At 32.0% G+C, this 17,342-nt stretch overlaps 3 protein-coding genes across 3 annotated transcripts; 1 reads left to right on the top strand and 2 right to left on the bottom strand.

Moving 5' to 3' along the window:
* Positions 1–1,191: 1,191 nt before the first annotated feature.
* LOC133306013 (uncharacterized) lies at positions 1,192–2,346 on the bottom strand. The gene has a single exon (XM_061506278.1). The coding sequence runs from the start codon at positions 2,344–2,346 to the stop codon at positions 1,192–1,194; it is 1,155 nt and encodes a 384-aa protein (XP_061362262.1).
* A 3,109-nt stretch (positions 2,347–5,455) lies between these two features.
* Positions 5,456–10,486, top strand: LOC133306038 (uncharacterized). The gene is made up of 10 exons (XM_061506311.1): positions 5,456–5,657; positions 5,824–5,965; positions 6,182–6,242; positions 6,362–6,494; positions 6,603–6,726; positions 6,874–6,930; positions 7,051–7,147; positions 8,358–8,565; positions 9,461–9,521; positions 10,150–10,486. Exons 1-10 carry the CDS (start codon positions 5,512–5,514, stop codon positions 10,210–10,212), a joined length of 1,092 nt encoding a protein of 363 aa, XP_061362295.1. The 5' UTR covers positions 5,456–5,511; the 3' UTR covers positions 10,213–10,486.
* Positions 10,487–12,044: 1,558 nt separating this feature from the next.
* On the bottom strand, positions 12,045–17,037 carry LOC133306012 (uncharacterized). The gene is made up of 5 exons (XM_061506277.1): positions 16,708–17,037; positions 14,158–14,310; positions 13,289–13,972; positions 12,448–13,188; positions 12,045–12,363 (listed from the first exon to the last, which is right to left on the bottom strand). The coding sequence occupies exons 1-5, from the start codon at positions 17,035–17,037 to the stop codon at positions 12,199–12,201; spliced, it is 2,073 nt and encodes a 690-aa protein (XP_061362261.1). The 3' UTR covers positions 12,045–12,198.
* Positions 17,038–17,342: the final 305 nt, after the last annotated feature.

Genomic DNA, 17,342 nt, shown 5'->3' with positions numbered 1-17,342 from the left:
ATGATTTTATAAAATTGAACATGGTAAATTTGTAACCGCGAAAACATCCTTAGGCATAAAAGTGGTACTAAATTAAATTCACATAAAATTAGCTTTCTTACTTCTTCTTTTTTTTGAAAAAAGAACATAATTTTTATGTAGAGTTGTAGACAACTTGAGCCAAATTCACCTCATAATTTTTTTAATGTGAATATAATTTTTAAAATAAATTGAATAAAAACTATCTATATAATTGTTGACTTGAAAGAATGAATAATAATTTTTTTTTTAATAAACCACATGTATCTTTCTCGGGAGGCAATACTATTCGGAACGGTCCAGAATGAAGCCTTTAAACCTCTATCAAAGATGATAATGAGAGGATTAAACACACACTCTCACCCCTACATGTATCTTAGTTACCATCATTTGCTATAATAAGAATTCTAGAGCAATGTTTTTTTTGGGGTACAATTAGCACAATCTTTAATGCAGAGGTTTCATGTGCAATCGTTGTTGTGTTTCATGAATTAATGTCTTTACATAGTAACAGATAGTTCAAACGGTTGCAAAATCAAATGAGAGACCGGTAACTAAGTAATTATAAAAGGTTATATAAGAGAAAAAAAATTATAAATATAATCTACCTCTCAAAATAAAATATTGATGGAGAGTTTAAATTTTGTGTTACAACTTTGATGTGATAACTGGTATTAACATGCAACTGTTTCCAATGACTAGTTGATAAGGAGTAAAGATTATCAAGATTCTCATTCTCTTAAAATCTCTTAAAGAATGCAATACTCTTATATTTCAAGGATCTAAGCTTGTTGGTGATTATGTTATTGTAATTTTCTTTTTTTCTCATATATTGGTTACGCATATCCATACACCTTAAAGATATCCTATGAGACTTAAGTTTAACCCACACAGCAAAGGAAAAGAACATTTCATTGGTTTATGTGTGAAGCAGTTGCTCTAGTATATTCCTACCTTTCAACTGGTAGAATCATTTTATTAAAGTATAAAGATAGATACATTGAAAAAGCACACTGAATCTGAAATTTGAATAATAATTTTAGATTTGGTCCTAGAACCAGTACAAAGAATGATCAATAATACCTTAAGAAAAAAGTTCCCACAAATTCAGTTACTTACAAACTCCTATAGATAGATCTTATAGAAAAACAAGTATGAATTGATAAACTTGAGCTAGCAGCAATAGGGACATACAATCAAGCCATTCTCATTACACTGTGGGCACTGATTGGTCTCTTTATTTTCTGCAATGACCTTGTGGCTGCCATTACATTTGAAGCACAGCACAAACCTTATACCACCACATGCATCACATGGACCATTGAACCAATCCATTGGAACCCCATCAAAGAGTTTTCTCAGCTTTCCCTGCTCATGCAAACTCAGAACTTCTTCAGCTCCACCTATGTATCTTCCCTTAACAAAAAGCCTTGGTGGCAATGTTTTCCCATCCATAGTGCTCCACAACTCATCCCTGTACTCTTTGTGCATTGATATGTCCCTCTCTAAATAAAGAACCCTAAAACTCTGAAGGAGGAAACGAATTTTGTTGCAGTCTTCAAATGTCTTCCTGATTCCGGTAAGAGTTGTTGTGTAGAAAATCACAGTTCCATCACCCCCTGGTGGACACTTCTCTTCAAAGAACACCAAAGGGTCACCACCACTATCATCATCATCATTGTCATCATCATTATTATCTTTTTCTTTCTGTGAGGGCTCTTCTTCAACCCTGGCTCTTCTCTGTTCGTCTGTGATTCTTGCATGTTCCTTCACAGCTTCCTCGAATGCAGCCAGCAGATTTGGATCGAATAGGCTGCCGGAATTTAAATCCGGCCGCCGGAAAGACAAGATGTCAGTTTCCGACGTGTTGCTGTCACTATCAGCTCTTGGTGTCGGTGATGATATTTTTTCCTTCAAAATTCCACTCTGTTTTGACTCTGTTTCTTCTCTGAGTCTGACCCGGTTTTCTGATATACCTTTGTGGCCAAGTTGGTGTTTTGATTTCAGTGAACATGGCCCAATGTTCTCTTTGTTGTCATTGTAATCATCCAAATCCATGTCTTCTTCTTCTTCTTCTTCTTCTTGATCTTGCTCTAGGTCTCTCATGAGCTCTGACACCTCAATTACCTCAGGTTCCTCCTGGACAATTTTCTTGGGCTCATTTTCTCGGGAAACAAAGGGGGACTGTAGATTGAAAGTTGAAATCTTTGGGAAAAAATCAATATACCCATCTGAGGCCATCACCTGAAGAACTCGATCTTTCTTCAGAGATACGATTGGTTTGATTGATTTGAGCTTCTTCAGCAATTTTCCTTTCATCCCCTTCATTTTTTTTTTCTGTGTGAGCTTTTTCAATAAAATTATCTGCCAAACAAAAAGAATTTGAAATGTTTTTGGATTTTCTGAAATGGGTTGAAGAGAGTGAAAACAAAGAGTATGATCTTCTTCTTCTTGGATTCCTTGGACACACAGAGAGAGAGAGAGAGAGTTCCAACGGCTAGAAAAATTGCTTAGTGCATTTTAAAATTGTAAGTGCTGAGAGTGGGGTAAGCAACTCTGATTCAAGTCAACGACAAAATGTATGATCGGTAAAAGTCTAACCAATGATTGCGTGCCACGTGTTCACGTCACTCCATGCTTTCCTTGTGAATTAGAATAAATCTGAAGTAGTAGTTACTGCTTATTTACATCACTTACACAGGGTAATCGAATCTAGTGTCACTGAAGATAAATTTTGTTTTCTACAAACACAATTAAGGAGTGGAGCCCACTGAAAATATGTGGGCCACTTTTTAATTGTGTTGAAACAAATCTTATGTAAATTCAATTATCTCTACTTATATGTAAAAAAATAAAGGTAAGATATTTTTATTATCAATTTTTTTTAATACTATTTTAATTATCATTGGATCCGAATTTTTTTTTTCTTTTTTTATTCAATTTTTTCTATAATTTAATGGTGATTCAAGTGAGAGTAGAGTGGATAAAAAAAATTGATAATTAGAATATCCTATTTCATATAAAAATTAGAAATAAATATGATTCGCATTATTGACATTAACTATAAATAAATGAAAATTAGTGAGTTACGTTTTTCTCTTAGATCCACCGAGTTACTATAACTGAAAAAAATTTCATAGTTACACATCCTTTTCTATTTGGTTAAATAAATCAATATTGACCGTGTTTTGGCTTCCTTGAATGTGATGAACGACTATTTTCTGAATAATTTTTTTTCGCTATGCGATTCTTTTCTTTATTAACGGCTAGTTTTAAATTTTATTATAAATTTTGAGATTTTAAAATATTAAACGAAATTTTATTAAAATAATCTTTTTATTTTTAGGATAATAGAGAGTATTTCTTTAAAAAAAAATGTGTAATTTAAATATTTCTAAACAAAACATATAATTTAAAAATATTATAAATTTAAGGATAGTGAAGAGTTGTAAATTTTTGTATTTTTCTTTTCTTTTCTTTTGTTTTGGTAAGATGAAATTTGGGAACAACGTTCCTGGTTATTGAGGGCCCTACTGTTTCTGGAGTATATGCATTATTCCCTTTATTGCTTTCAAATCTTTTTCGGTTCTTTTTCTTGTTTTGTTCAATTTTATTTTCGAAAATTTATGTGTGATATACATTCATTTTCGCAAAATTATATTCATATCGTTATTCTTAAGAAACTCTAGATATTAGCTACACTATCTTTTTGAAGAATAATATGTCTCGGGCTCAAAAATTAATATGCTCTGTATTTTTTTTAGTAGATAATGAGCTCAATATTTCCAATTTTTAAGAAGCACAAAAATTAAATTTGTCAAGAATTAATAATACCTTTGATATGTGAATTTTAAGAAGAAAATTAAATTGAATAAAACTAAAAAAAATTACAAAAATTAAATTTTAAGTTTTTCATAAAAAATAAAAAAAATAATTTACAATGAAAAATAATTTGTTAACATTAATTTTTTTCTCAAAATAAAATAAAAACGAAAATTAAATATAACGATGATGACTTACAATAAAAAACAAATCGCGGCAACTAATCTTCTAAATTTTTTAAAATAAAAATAATTTACAGTAAAAAATAATTGCAACGATTAAATCTTTAGTTTTTTTTTAAAAAAAAGATAACAAATTAAATAGAGATCTTACTTATATATTATTTTATATTTATATTTTGATATAAAATATGAGTAAAAATATCTTAAGTAATATATTAGGGCTTATAGCCTGATTCACATTAGGCTTGATCTAACATATTCATAAAATAACTTAGGCCACGATTATTTTAAATATCCATTTAACAAAAAAAGAAGTGAAGTTCTATGTCATTCAAGATACTTTTGCTATCAAAAAGAAAGAAAGATACTTTTGCTATAAAAAAAAAGATACTTTTAAACCTGTGTAATCAATAGCTTTAAGTCTCATAACTTACAAAAAAAAAAAAAAAAAAAAAAGCTTTAAGTCTCATTACTATTATTAGAACATTAATTTTTTATTATAATAATTTAAAATTATACATTTATTAGTTTTCTCAAAAGTGTAAGTACAAAATATCATTGTTTTAAAACTAGGTTACTGGATCTTTAGTCCAATAAGTAGGTCACTAATTCAACTGATTTAATATAATTTAATTTAATTATATAATAAATATATTATAAGATATATTTTGACCAACAATTAAAAACATCCTAATGATGAGGGATAATATTATTCACTCTCTTGAGTTGGATTCGAAACCTGATCGACTTAGTCAGTCGGGTTTAAAACATCGTAAAATATATCTATAAATAGATTTTTAAAAACCCAAATGAGTGAGTTGAAATGATAAATATTGAGTGGATGAGAAGGAAACTTAGAAGATCGAGACAGTAACTATTGTAGAAAGGGTTTTCAAATGAGACTCAGTCTTGTTCTTGTAGACAGTTGAAATAGACCAAACTTCATAAATATGCCTCATGATTAAAAACGAAAAAGAAAAAAATTGCAGGCCACACCACCACCTTTTTTTTTTTGGGAAACAGAAACACCACCACGTTTTTAAAAAGGCCCAATCAAATCTTAAAAAGAAAACAAAAAAACATGTCCCACTTTAGCATAAATAACATCCACAGTATCCAGTTGTTAAGTTGCAATTCATGCAAGGAACATTAAATAATATAGTTCAGGGAAAGTTATACTTACAAATTTTTTTTACAATATCTTACAATTATATTTTAATATCATTGATTTTCGACAATCAACGATTATTATTTATTGTGAATTAATAATTAATTAATAAATTTAATTTGCGAAAATCATAACCATTGATTAACAGTATTAAAATATGATTGTAAAAGATTATAAAAAAAAAATTTATAAATATATCCTGTACCTCGTATTGTTTCTCCCATTATTTTGGTGACAGGTGACACTGTAACAGCACTCAGAAATCTGAGTTACAGATCCATTAAATTGAATTATGTGGCGTTAAGGCCGTTAATTTAGTATATGTTATTGAACTTCTCTCTCTCTCTCACACACACACACACACACACTCAAATGAGTTATCGCTTCCAAATCCAAGCCATCATAGTTAGCACCTTTCACCCACGTCACTTACCCTTTACCTGCTTTTCTCATAACACCTCCACAAGGTTCATTTTCTTCACTTCCTCTTTTGTTATTTTATTTTATTTCCCCCCCTTGTAATATTGGACTATTGGTATTGCATATCTGTGTGTTAAAGTTTGTATTTTTGTTTTTCTTTATTAGTTTATGAATTATTCTTATTTATTCTTCTTTTTTTTTTTTAAAAAAAAGGGTATCATTTTCTAGTTTTAGTTGTGGGAAAAATTTGGAAATGGAGGATGTGAAGGTAGCTTCAGGATTGGTGGTGGGTGATCCTGTTTTGCTGGAGAACAAAATTGCTGCAATTCGTTTGGCTGGTCCCCAGAAGCTTCAGGTTTCTGCATGCATTTGGTTGATTAATAAGTTTCAGTACACCAACGAGTATCATATTGTATTGGGTATTCCTTAATTTTTTATTTTTTTTTATTTTTGATGTGCTCATTATAGTGGCATAAACCCTTAAAAAAAAACGGTTTTTAGGTTTTCAGATTTTCCCAGCACAATATGTTTCTACTTTTATGATTGCATTTTCACAGATTCCTGGTGGCAGGTGATTGCTGATTTTGATGCCACTTTAACAAAGTTTTGGGTTAATGGAACTCGTGGCCAAAGTATGTTGCCTGAACATTTTATTTCTCCCCTTTAGTTCCCTTTGATGAAAAATAATAAAAATATCATAACTGTCATAAGGTGTTTTGTTATGTGTTTTATCTAATAGAATCATTTATAGGCAGTCATGGCCTTTTGCAGCAGGGTAATTCAGAATATGATGCCAAAAGACAGCAGTTATATGATTATTACCATCCATTAGAATTTTCGCCAACTATTGGACTTGAGGAGAAAACAAAGCTCATGGAAGAGTGGTATGTGACTCAGCTTCTCAACGGTGGAGATTTAGTCACTAAGTTGAACAGTGACATTCAGTATTGACATTAATGCTGGCTGCTGAAACTCTAAATCTGCTGCATCAGGTGGGGAAAAACACATGCTCTTCTCATTGAGGGAGGACTTACATATGAATCAATAAGACAATCAGTTGCTAACGCCAACATAGCTTTCAGGGAAGGTGTTGTGGAACTTTTTGAGTTTTTGGAGGTATATTTCCCATCCTTCTTTGGCAAATATAAGTTCTTACATCTTTATATGTTCATTCTATATCAAGTGAATTTATGACATGTGATATATGTATGTGAAGATTCAATTTCTGACACCGGTTCCTTTTATTCATTTTGTAATTTTCAGGAAAGAGACATTCCTGTGTTAATATTCTCTGCAGGGCTTGCTGATATCATTGAAGAGGTCTGAAAAGTCATTTTTTGTTTTATGATGACAAGGTTGCTAAACATATGCTCTTCACTTTCTTCTCTATTATTGTTTGTGCCTCTCAATTGCACGTATCCCTTGTTCTGATAATAACAGGTTCTGAGGCAGAAACTTCATAGATCCTTCAAAAATGTGAAGATTGTATCCAACAGGATGGCATTCGATGATGATGGCCGCCTTGTATCTTTTAAAGGTGATTCTATGTTGCCTGCATTAATTAGCTACTTATTTATTGGCTTTTCAACTCAATTTTTATATCCAAATACATCTTTGAGGCAGAGGCATTATACAAGTGCTTTTAGGTTTCACTGGCAATAGAGAAAAGCAAATAGATATATATTATACAGTATTTATTTATTTCTGTTTACACCATGGTGAGTGAGTTAGGTAAAAATATGTGGCAAGATCTACAATGTCTTTCACTGTGACTGCCTAACAAATAAGGAGCTCAATGGATTATATGTCACTTAGGTTTGGGTGGAAAGAATTTGCAACATGCAAGGTTTATGTCATACTTTGATAAAAGGTTACTTCACTTCCTTGCCTGGGCTGGGACAACAGACAGCTAAAGAAATTTGTCTTATCTCTGTACCTTAGTAGTATGTGCAATAACGTTTGCAGGGTCTAACATTGTGGAGTGACAGAAAACCTGGGTGAGTTTATGCATTGTTGTATGGCATCTTACTCAAATAATGTGACCACTATCTTGAAAGTGCCCCAGATACAATCCTTTCCAATACCAATCTCAACTAAAGATTTTGAAAGCACACTTGAACCTAATTGAAATAGCAAATTACATTATGGAATCTCTAACTCTAGCTCTTTTCGTTGTAACACACCAATGATACCCCTCATTACTAACAATCTCCAAGAAATGTATGAAAGTTGACTCAAAATTTAATTAACACTTACCATTAGTAAGTTCTATGTTTATTTCCTGAAATTGGTTAACATATTGCTCTTGCAAGTTGCAACAAACAGATGAATTTCTTTTCAGTATAAATAAATCTATCTTATTCAAATTCAATCCTCATTCAAAGCAGTGTACAAGTAATTCAACTATTGTAATCTGAAAAAAAGTTGCAGAAGTATAGATGTTTGTCTTTACTCCCGGAGTCTTGGAACATTTTTCAATGCTTTGCCATACAGGACATAAAAACTAAAACAAATATTTAATGGTAACTCTGTAAATTGATATCGACCTTGATGTATAGCTATGTTTTCTTATATACTTGTGTTCTGAGTTGGAACTTTGCAGCTTATGGCTGAGTTGGAAAGCAACATTTCATATACCTGTGCTTGTTGGTCATTGGAATTGGAGTATTTTGGATAAAATGCAATTTTTTGGGCTTTTAAACATCTTTACTCAATAAAATTAGTTCTTTTTACTTTTTCAATTACAGGAAAATTGATTCATAGCTTAAATAAAAATGAGCATGCTCTTGATATGGCTGCGCCTGTTCATGAGCAATTGGGTGATATGGATGGTCCAACTGATGAGAATGCCTTATTCAAGAAGAGAACCAATGTTCTCCTTCTCGGTGATCACATTGGAGACTTGGGAATGTCTGATGGTTTGAATTATGAGACTCGAATATCTGTGGGATTCTTGTAAGTTGAAAATTTGCTTTGCCAAATTTCATATATTTTAATGGCTGGGGTAAAATGTAAATTTATGCTCAATTAATGTCTACAAGGTCCTTACTCCTTATGAATGTGACTTGATCTCTGCTAGATTTATAATGACATTTTGTAAAGCCAGTTAGCCAGGCAACCATGGTAGATTGACAATTTTGTCAAAATTCATGAACATATATATATATATATATATATATATATATATCAAAATATGACATAATTTCATGAACATGTATGTCAAAAAAATTATTTAAACAGTTATGGTTTTTTTGTTTTTGGCATGCTAAACTTCTAGACTTGTGCCTGTAGTATATTAATTCTTCATTTTTTGTTTTAGTGTCCTTTCCCATAAACTGTCGCACAATCAGGAAAAGAGGGTTAGTTGACTAGGGTATGCTATTGTTTGCTAGCTCATCTGTGTGTGCATCTGTTTTTATTTTGGAAAAAAAAAACTTTTTCTTTAATAAAGACTTTTTATCCAGGAAACAGCCTCTTTGCAATTATGCAAGGGTAAGGCTGCGTACAAGGATTTCCTCCACCCCTCACTCGCTAGTCGGGTTTAACGGGGAGTGGTTTTTTTTTTTTTTTTTTTTTAATAAAGAAGAGCTCAGAAAGTAGAAGGGAAATGGAAATTTGCAATTATAAATCATGTTGCCTATTGTAATAGCCAGATTCCAGCTATGGTATTTGTATTTTATGACCCTCTCCTCTTCTCCTATAGTTACATAGATTATCTAATATGATCTTTAGTTCTTTTACTTTTACATGCATTATCTGAAAAGATGCATATTTGTTCCTAGTGGTAGGGAATGGTATCTAAAACTAATAATCAATGCAGCTGATCAACCATATAAAACTATTGTTGCAGGAACCACAACATTGAGAACTCACTTAGCTGCTATAAAGAATCTTTTGATGTTGTTTTTGTGGTAAGTGGATTGGATGGATGGTAAATATCTTTAGGTTCCTGGTTTCTTCCAATTTGTATGAGAACATTCCCTTTTATTGTTGACTTCTGGAACAATCATAATATTAAACTAAATGCATAAATACTATTTATACAAGCTCATATGTCATTCAACTGACATTATATTTATTAATGTTCAATTGAAGTGAACATATCAGGAGAAGGGATGACTAAGAGAATAATATAAACCGTTAACAAGTCCCTCACCCAACACCTTAAGGTTGTGGGTTGAAATGGTTTATTACATGGTATCAGAGCTTAAGTGACCACAAGGTCACGAGTTCGATCCTCACCGTCCCCCACTTTCTGGTGGAATTAAAATAAAAGCACAAAAGGTAAACCAAAAATTGGGTCTGTGCAATATCCACGCTTCAAGTCCAAAGGGCTCTTGCGTGAGGGAGTGTGTTAGAGAATAATATAAACCATTAAAAAGGCCCTCACCCAACACCTTAAGGTTTTGGGTTGAAATACTTCTTTACAGTAAGAAATATTAATATAAAACTACTAATGTAGTTTTACTTACCGGTTTAAGATTTTGGATTGAAATAGTTGTTTTATATTAATTGTAACTTGCAAATTATTTCCTGCAGGACGACGCACCCATGTGGGGAATTATCAAACTGGTCTCTCAGATATGTTCAAGTGGGAGGTGATTATTTCCAGTAATCATATATTTTTGGCAGTCTAATTCCTTTTTGTCTTACACATCTCAGCTCAGGGCTCCTCATTTGTATATTACTATTGATCAAAGTATCCTCTTTGTTAAACTATGGTAATAGGTGTCAGTTTTCCCCTCTTAGATATGGTTGGCAATTAGTTATGCTAGGCCATAGTTAATTTACTAAATATGTTACAGTGATTTTGCTATTTTAATTTACTAATTGACATGAGAGACATCAATTTAGCACCACAAGCAAGACCAAACCATGGCAATCTCCTTCACACCACCCCAAATATGATGGTCAAGATTCTCAAATATGTGCTTATTTGACTATTTAATTTACGGAAAAAAGTTAAATTATATGAATAGGTTTTTTTTTTTTTTTTAAATGACTTATTAAGGGAGAAAATTTAAACAGTTTTTGTACAATTTTTTTTTTGGATCAAATAACATTGCTGTAAATATAAATAGTGGCTATGAAATAAATTTCTTGCATAGGATCATAACCCAGATTATTTTTTAACATAAAATCTTCATACATTTTATTCAAATTCAAATGTAATTAAATTTAATTTACTCATTGATGCATAAGGAGCTCCAAAATTTTGGTTGGGATTTTTGCTAGAGCATACTAAATTTATTTATTTATTTTTTAACATGATACGTCAAGCTAAAATTATATCATTAAGTGTCAAAAAAAATTTGGAAAAAAAATGACTGACGAAAAACAAATAAAATTTAAAAGAAATAAAAAAACAAAAAATCCCGTCAAATTGACAAGAAGATGAACTAGTTACTTTCGAAATCAAAATCAAGTCTTCGAGGTAAGAATATCCAAAATTAAAGGACTGAAATCAAATTTTAATAAATAAAAATAAAATAGGAAACTAAATCTTGCGTTAAATAATTAATCAAAACTTACCTCTCTTCATAAATTTTCTGATTATTAAAAATCAGATATTATATCTTCATTATGGAAAAAATTTATAGAGGTCTCTAAAGGATTTCTCATTCTTTGTTTTATTTTATTTTTTTGAAAACTCTCATTCTTTGTTTTGTTCCTACTATACTCCAACCTTAATCCCGCACGGGCCTTAGTATTGACAAATGGAACCAATCATGTTAATCTTCTAGGCTTTGCTTGCCTTAGCATACGCTCATGTTAATCATCGTGATTATTGTTGTTGGATTTCTTATTCCAAAGAAATAATGAATATATGTATGATAAATACATACACACGTTTAATTTTATTTTTAGCCAGTGCAAGGACTTCACTAGTGATGTAATTTATAATCTTTTCCGAAAATCCTTAAAGAGACGGAGAGGTCTGTCATAATTCTGATAAAATATCGGCATTTTATTTCACCTAAATTATTTTATACTAAAAAAAAAATTAAGACAACTGAGTTCGTACACACTTGTGAGTTACATAGTGGTGTAAGAAAATAGCAATTTTCTTTTAAACTTCCATTTATCTGCCTTGAAACAAATAAAAATAAAGATGGAAAGGAATGACAAGTTACATAAACATGAAATGGGATGTGATGTATCTTTGGTACACGGATTTTTTTTGGATTTCTGAAAAACTGAAATTTTTAAAATTTTAAATTCTCAGATATTATCGTAAACTGAATGTAAAAATCATATTTTTGAAAATCGAGATTTTCAGACAAATAAAAATTTCTCCTACATCAAACGTCATGTACAAGTGTTAAGATCCAAAAGTCCTGACCATAATCAAGACCATTATTAATAAGAAGACCAGGCCTTGAAAATTCCAAAAACTGAATCTTCAGCTCAGCTTGAGCAACTCAAATGGGTTTCTAATACTAATTTGTGTTTAAAAAAAAAAAAAAAACTCAGAAGGGGAAAACATTAGTTACTAATTACAGAAACTCTCAAAGAGTTTCACTAAGCAACTGCCACCACCAATGCCATTGTTGAGGAATTAACTGTTGTTGCTTCTTGTATCATGGGTTACTTGATGTGGGTGTAGTGGAATTCAATTTGTAATCGATGATGAAGTGGCATGGATGCATTCAAGCCTTTCTTGACATCATCTTGCAACTCTCTTATAGGGATTGAAGCCAAGAAGCTCTTGATGTACTCTTTACATAACTCCTTGCCTCTATATACAATCTCCTCCCTTGTATCATTGCCCTCATTTGGAATGACTAAGAAATCTCCATCAACTACATCTTCTTCTGAACTATTTATCTGCATTGCACCACTGAGAGGTTTCTGCTCCAATGCATCATTTTCATTAAGCAGTTTCTCAATTTTTGTGCTTGTATCAAACTTCAAGATGTAGGCTTGGTTGCATCCTTCATATAGTCTCTCCCCCAAAGTGTCAATAATGTAGTAAGCACCTTGCTCAACCTTTAGGACAAAAAAATGGTCATTCCAACTTACTATGTACACTAGAGGCTCACTACCCATGTGCAATTCTGATGCAGCATGGCTTATTTCTTCCCATATGCTATCAAAAGACATTGCACCATGAAGCAAGTCAAAACCTTCACCTTCAAGTTCCTCTGGAATAAAAAATCCAACAAAGGACTTTTCTGGGACTATAGACACTGGACGGATTTTGGCTTGCAGAACAGTATCAAGATCAAAGTGTTTATCTGGAAACCTCTTTATATAGTCCTCATTCTCACAAAGAATTCTCCATTCTGATGATCCATCTCTAATCAGGCTATCAAATTCACACTTGATGGGCATCATAGCTTGGTTCACTTTCAACCAATCAGCAATCACAGCAACCAGGACTCCACATGCACTCTCCCCTGCAGCACATTCACTTCTTTGATCAATTGAAGCAAAAAAGATTGGTGTATGGAGCTTCATTTGTCCATCACGGCTAGTGACTTCATTGTACTCCCAACTTCCTACAGTAAAACTGTTCTCCCCAAATTCAGAGACAAATGTTTGACTAGTTGTGATGTTTTCTTGTATTTTATACCACTGCAGGAAACATGAACATTTATTAAAAATGATCTTCAAAGGGTGTTCTAAAATAGAAGATAAAAAGTAATGCCGGAAAAACCATGCATATCATACATACCTTTCCACAAGTGTATTCATCAGAAGAGATCAGCAGCCTACGATCATAATCAATATCATCTCCACCCTCTTCCCCATAATGTTTTTTCAGAAGTAGCTCCCCTTTCACCTTGGGATATCTAAAGGGCAGTTTCCGCTTCCTCCAAGGAAGGATTCGGTGTTTTGAAATGTGATATTCATTCTGATCCCATGTATTATAATTCTCAACATGTGCATCCCCAAAATCAGATTTTTGATTGCTATAGTGGACCCAACACTCATCTTTACCTGTAAAAGTTGAACTTGTATAAAGTGATCCTCCTACATAGTTTCCAGAGGCCAGTGTCTCATAACTCAACGAATGTCTCACACAAGAACCCTCCTTATTCTCCTCTTGTTTGATTGCAGCATCATTATCTAGTGAATCTTTGTCAGATGTATACCTGTATTCAGAATCTTCACTTCTGTTGGAGCTCCTACCATCACTTCCTTCATCTTTGCAGCCTATCTTCTTTGCTCTTCCAGTTGATACATAATCAGTAAAGATTTTAACTTTTCTCAGACCTGCTTTAAGTGTAGAAAATTCATCTTTATTCATTGAGACAGCTTCTGCAGAAGAAGGTGATGACTGAAAACACATGGTCGATCTTTGCACTGAATCCAAATATTCTTGAACCGGCTCCAGCTTCAGTAAACTAAGAGATAACTGAAACACAAATGAAAGATTGATATAGAGTGAAACTCCAAAAGGCAAAATGAAAAATTTTCCCACACATAATTTTTCTTTTTGGATGAGGGAAGTGGGTTGTGTATCAAATCCAGGTAGGCAAAAAAAACCATTAGAAAATATTAAATGACATAAAAAGAAAAGGAAGAAAAAAAGAAACTTACAAAAAATGAGAGACTAGTATCATTGGTACCAGGGAAATTCAAAGGAATTACAATCTTGGTCTCTTTATCCACAGCTTCAGGCACGTATTCAGCTAAGTTTATTGATGAAACTCCAGCTACAGAGGACCTGGTTTTGGACCCTAGGTTAGATACCTAATTCAGTACAAAAGAAAGTAAAGAAAATGTCAAACTATTATACAACCAAGAAGATAAATTTAACCTCAGTGATTCACTGCGAAAATTGAATTCCAGCATGAACAAAAATCCTAGTCAAACATACAAGTGCATGCACTCACACAGGAAATAACACTTGTTCTCTTTTGCAAAAGAATTTAAAACTGAATGAGATTTACAGAGCTCTGAATATGCCATAAAAATTTACATTAAAGATTGCTAAAGAACAAAGTATCTTTCGTTTCAAAATCTTGAAAAAAGTCCAAAATCAAAACAGGGAATTCCAAAGAAACGATGATAAACAGATCATTGAAAATACCAAACACAGAAATCTCTATCTCCATGATACTTTTTTTAAGAAAATGATTCACATAAAATGAGATGAATATTATTTGACAAGAAAAGGTAACCACTAATCAGGAAACTTTATTGCCAAGAAACTAACCATCTGATTTTCTTGAAAACTTTTACTTTTTGGTCCTCTTAAAAGGTTTTCTCGTGACAGCTTTTGAATCAAACTAAATCTCTCTGCCAGCAATGTTGTTAAGGTCATATTCTCATATTGGCCTCGTGCATTTAAGGGAATTGATTCAATTCCCTTAAATGGTGCTGGTTTAAGCTTCAAACCCAAGAAATCAAATGAGATAGCACACAAAAGCACAAATAGAAAACACGGATACGATATAACACAGACATAAAAATACGGTAAAATTTTAAGAATTATAATACACGATGTAATTATGGTATATAACGTATAAAAATATAAAGGGAAAAATTCACCAATAGTGATTTGATTCATAATCACCTATGTTCCTGTAACTTTTTTTATCACATATGCCCCTGTGCTTTGTAAAAAATAAAAAACTACGGGGACATATGTGATAAAAAACATACCCTTTTATAAACCACAAGGGCATATATGATAAAAAAAAAAACCACAGGAGCATAAGTGATTCTGAAGCAAACTATTGGTGAACTTTTCCCAAATATAAAATTGACATAAAAAGTATAAACTTTTTATTAAAATAAAAAATTAATATCTTAAAAGTTAATATTAGTTAATAATATATTATTAAGGAGATTCGATCGGTCATGTTGCAGGAAGACAGGTGGGGTTCCCACAGACACAAAATCTTGTGGGACCCACTACTTTAATGAAAAAAGAAAAAAACTTGCACGTTTTCTATGGGTAAGTGGCAGGATGACTTTTGTTTCCTGCAACATTCTATAATGTTGAATTAAAGAAATTATTATAGTATTTTTATTTGTATTTGACTATTTGTATAAAAATTAAAGAAATTATTAAAAACTATGCAAAAGAAATTGAAGTCTTAGTAAAGTGTCTAATATTAATCCATGATTAAGCGACTATTTTAAAAAGGGTTCGCTTTTTCTACTGTCAATGTAGATAACTTATTTATAGTGAGCCCAAAACGACGTCGTTTTGAGGCAGAAATCAAAGTATTTTTGTAATTATAATTTATTTCAGAGTTATAATAGTATTTTTCATTATAATTTTTCAATCCAAAACGACGTCGTTTTGAGAGTGAATGTAGATAACTTATCTACGTTCATTTTAGAAACATTAAAGCCTTTTAAAAAAGGGATAAAATATTATAACAATCAATTAGTGTTACTACCAATCAATTTCACCGTTAGATCGATTATATTGATCCAACGGTTATATTTTTTTCATTTTTGTATGGTTGATTCCCCATATTTAATGTTTTCACATTAAATATGGGAAATCATAATCATATAAAGGTGAAAATAAATATAAAGTATTAAATATAGAAAATCATAACCATACAAAGATGGAAATAAATATAACCGTTGAATTAACATAATCAATCTAACGATGAAATTAATTAGTAGTAACATTGGTAATAACCTTAATTGATTGATACAATATCCTTTCCGTTTAAAAAATTTGTGAAGTCATAAAAGCTGATTGACAAATTGTTCTTGATAAAATGTTTTGATTTGACTAATTTTTCGGTGATGATGTTACCACAAGGAATGATTTGACACAAAATAACTAAAAACCCTCCAATCATGCTTGATAAATGGGAAGCAAGGAAGATCTGAAAAAGGGCATGTCATCACCCAGGTTCCTTCAAAGAACCTTCAATGCTGAAACATCTCAATGTACTAGGAAAGGCACAGTAACACATCAAACAACAACACATAGTGTTGTTACTGATAATAAAAATACCAAAGATACACCTTAATGCCTAAAGAAAACCAAATAAGAGCAAGAAATTTCAAGATGCATGGCAAGTTTAAACACCAATGTGTAACAACAAAAAAGTGTACTACTATAGAAGATAAAAAAAACAGTGTGGATATTTTGAATTTAATAAGAGACTCACTCACATTGGAGACTGTGAACATAACTTCCCATGGATAAAACACGTTCTCCTTATACCCAGTAAAGGTGCACACATTTCTAAACTCCTGGTTCCATTCAACTACTCCTGCATCACTAGCATCCACTTCTCTGGTGACATTTCTCTTCATAGAGCGCCTTAATGAACTCAAGGCCACACCTTTTTGTCCTTTCCACTTGATTTCAACCACCAAGGACTTCACTTCCTCAGGTTTCACCAAACTTGAGCCTTCAAGCCTGTTAACAAGGATAACTGCTTCATATTTCTTGGAAGTGAGAGGTGGCCATGGAGGCCATTTCATCAACTTAACCACCATTGGTTGAAAATTGGAACCTTCAAACCAAGACCACAACAAAAATACTGTGGAGACCAATGACAATGTTACTATGTATGGGGCGGAAAGGAAAAGATTGATTTTTGGGACTACAAGGAACAAAAAGTTTGTAACTTTTTAGCAAATGGGTGTGAGTGATTGAGTAAAGTTGACAGGGTTCTCACTTCTCACACAGAATGAGAGAGAGAAACTTGGGGGAGTTTTGAAAGACAGTTGAAAACTTTTTGAGGGTGAGAATTTGAAGGTACAAACAATTATGGGTATTTGGAATATGATATTGGAGATTT

The sequence above is a fragment of the Gastrolobium bilobum genome, unplaced genomic scaffold, assembly GCF_033153095.1.
Source record: "Gastrolobium bilobum isolate Gb01-03AN ecotype WA unplaced genomic scaffold, APGP_CSIRO_Gbil_v1 utg34599, whole genome shotgun sequence".
Lineage (NCBI taxonomy): Eukaryota > Viridiplantae > Streptophyta > Magnoliopsida > Fabales > Fabaceae > Gastrolobium > Gastrolobium bilobum.
The sequence above is the reverse complement of the archived record's forward strand: the minus strand, read 5'-3'. Positions and strand labels throughout refer to the sequence as shown.

Coding starts and splice junctions, on each gene's coding strand:
- LOC133306013 (XM_061506278.1), bottom strand. CDS start 2,346: ATGAAGGGGATGAAAGGAAAATTGCTGAAGAAGCTCAAATCAATCAAA.
- LOC133306038 (XM_061506311.1), top strand. CDS start 5,512: ATGTTATTGAACTTCTCTCTCTCTCTCACACACACACACACACACACT. Junction 5,658..5,823: donor TCTCATAACACCTCCACAAG/GTTCATTTTCTT, acceptor TTTAAAAAAAAG/GGTATCATTTTCTAGTTTTA. Junction 6,727..6,873: donor AACTTTTTGAGTTTTTGGAG/GTATATTTCCCA, acceptor TGTAATTTTCAG/GAAAGAGACATTCCTGTGTT.
- LOC133306012 (XM_061506277.1), bottom strand. CDS start 17,037: ATGGTGGTTAAGTTGATGAAATGGCCTCCATGGCCACCTCTCACTTCC. Junction 14,311..16,707: donor TTATGTTCACAGTCTCCAAT/GTGAGTGAGTCT, acceptor GTACTGAATTAG/GTATCTAACCTAGGGTCCAA. Junction 12,364..12,447: donor AGCAGAAACCTCTCAGTGGT/GCAATGCAGATA, acceptor GATACAAGGGAG/GAGATTGTATATAGAGGCAA.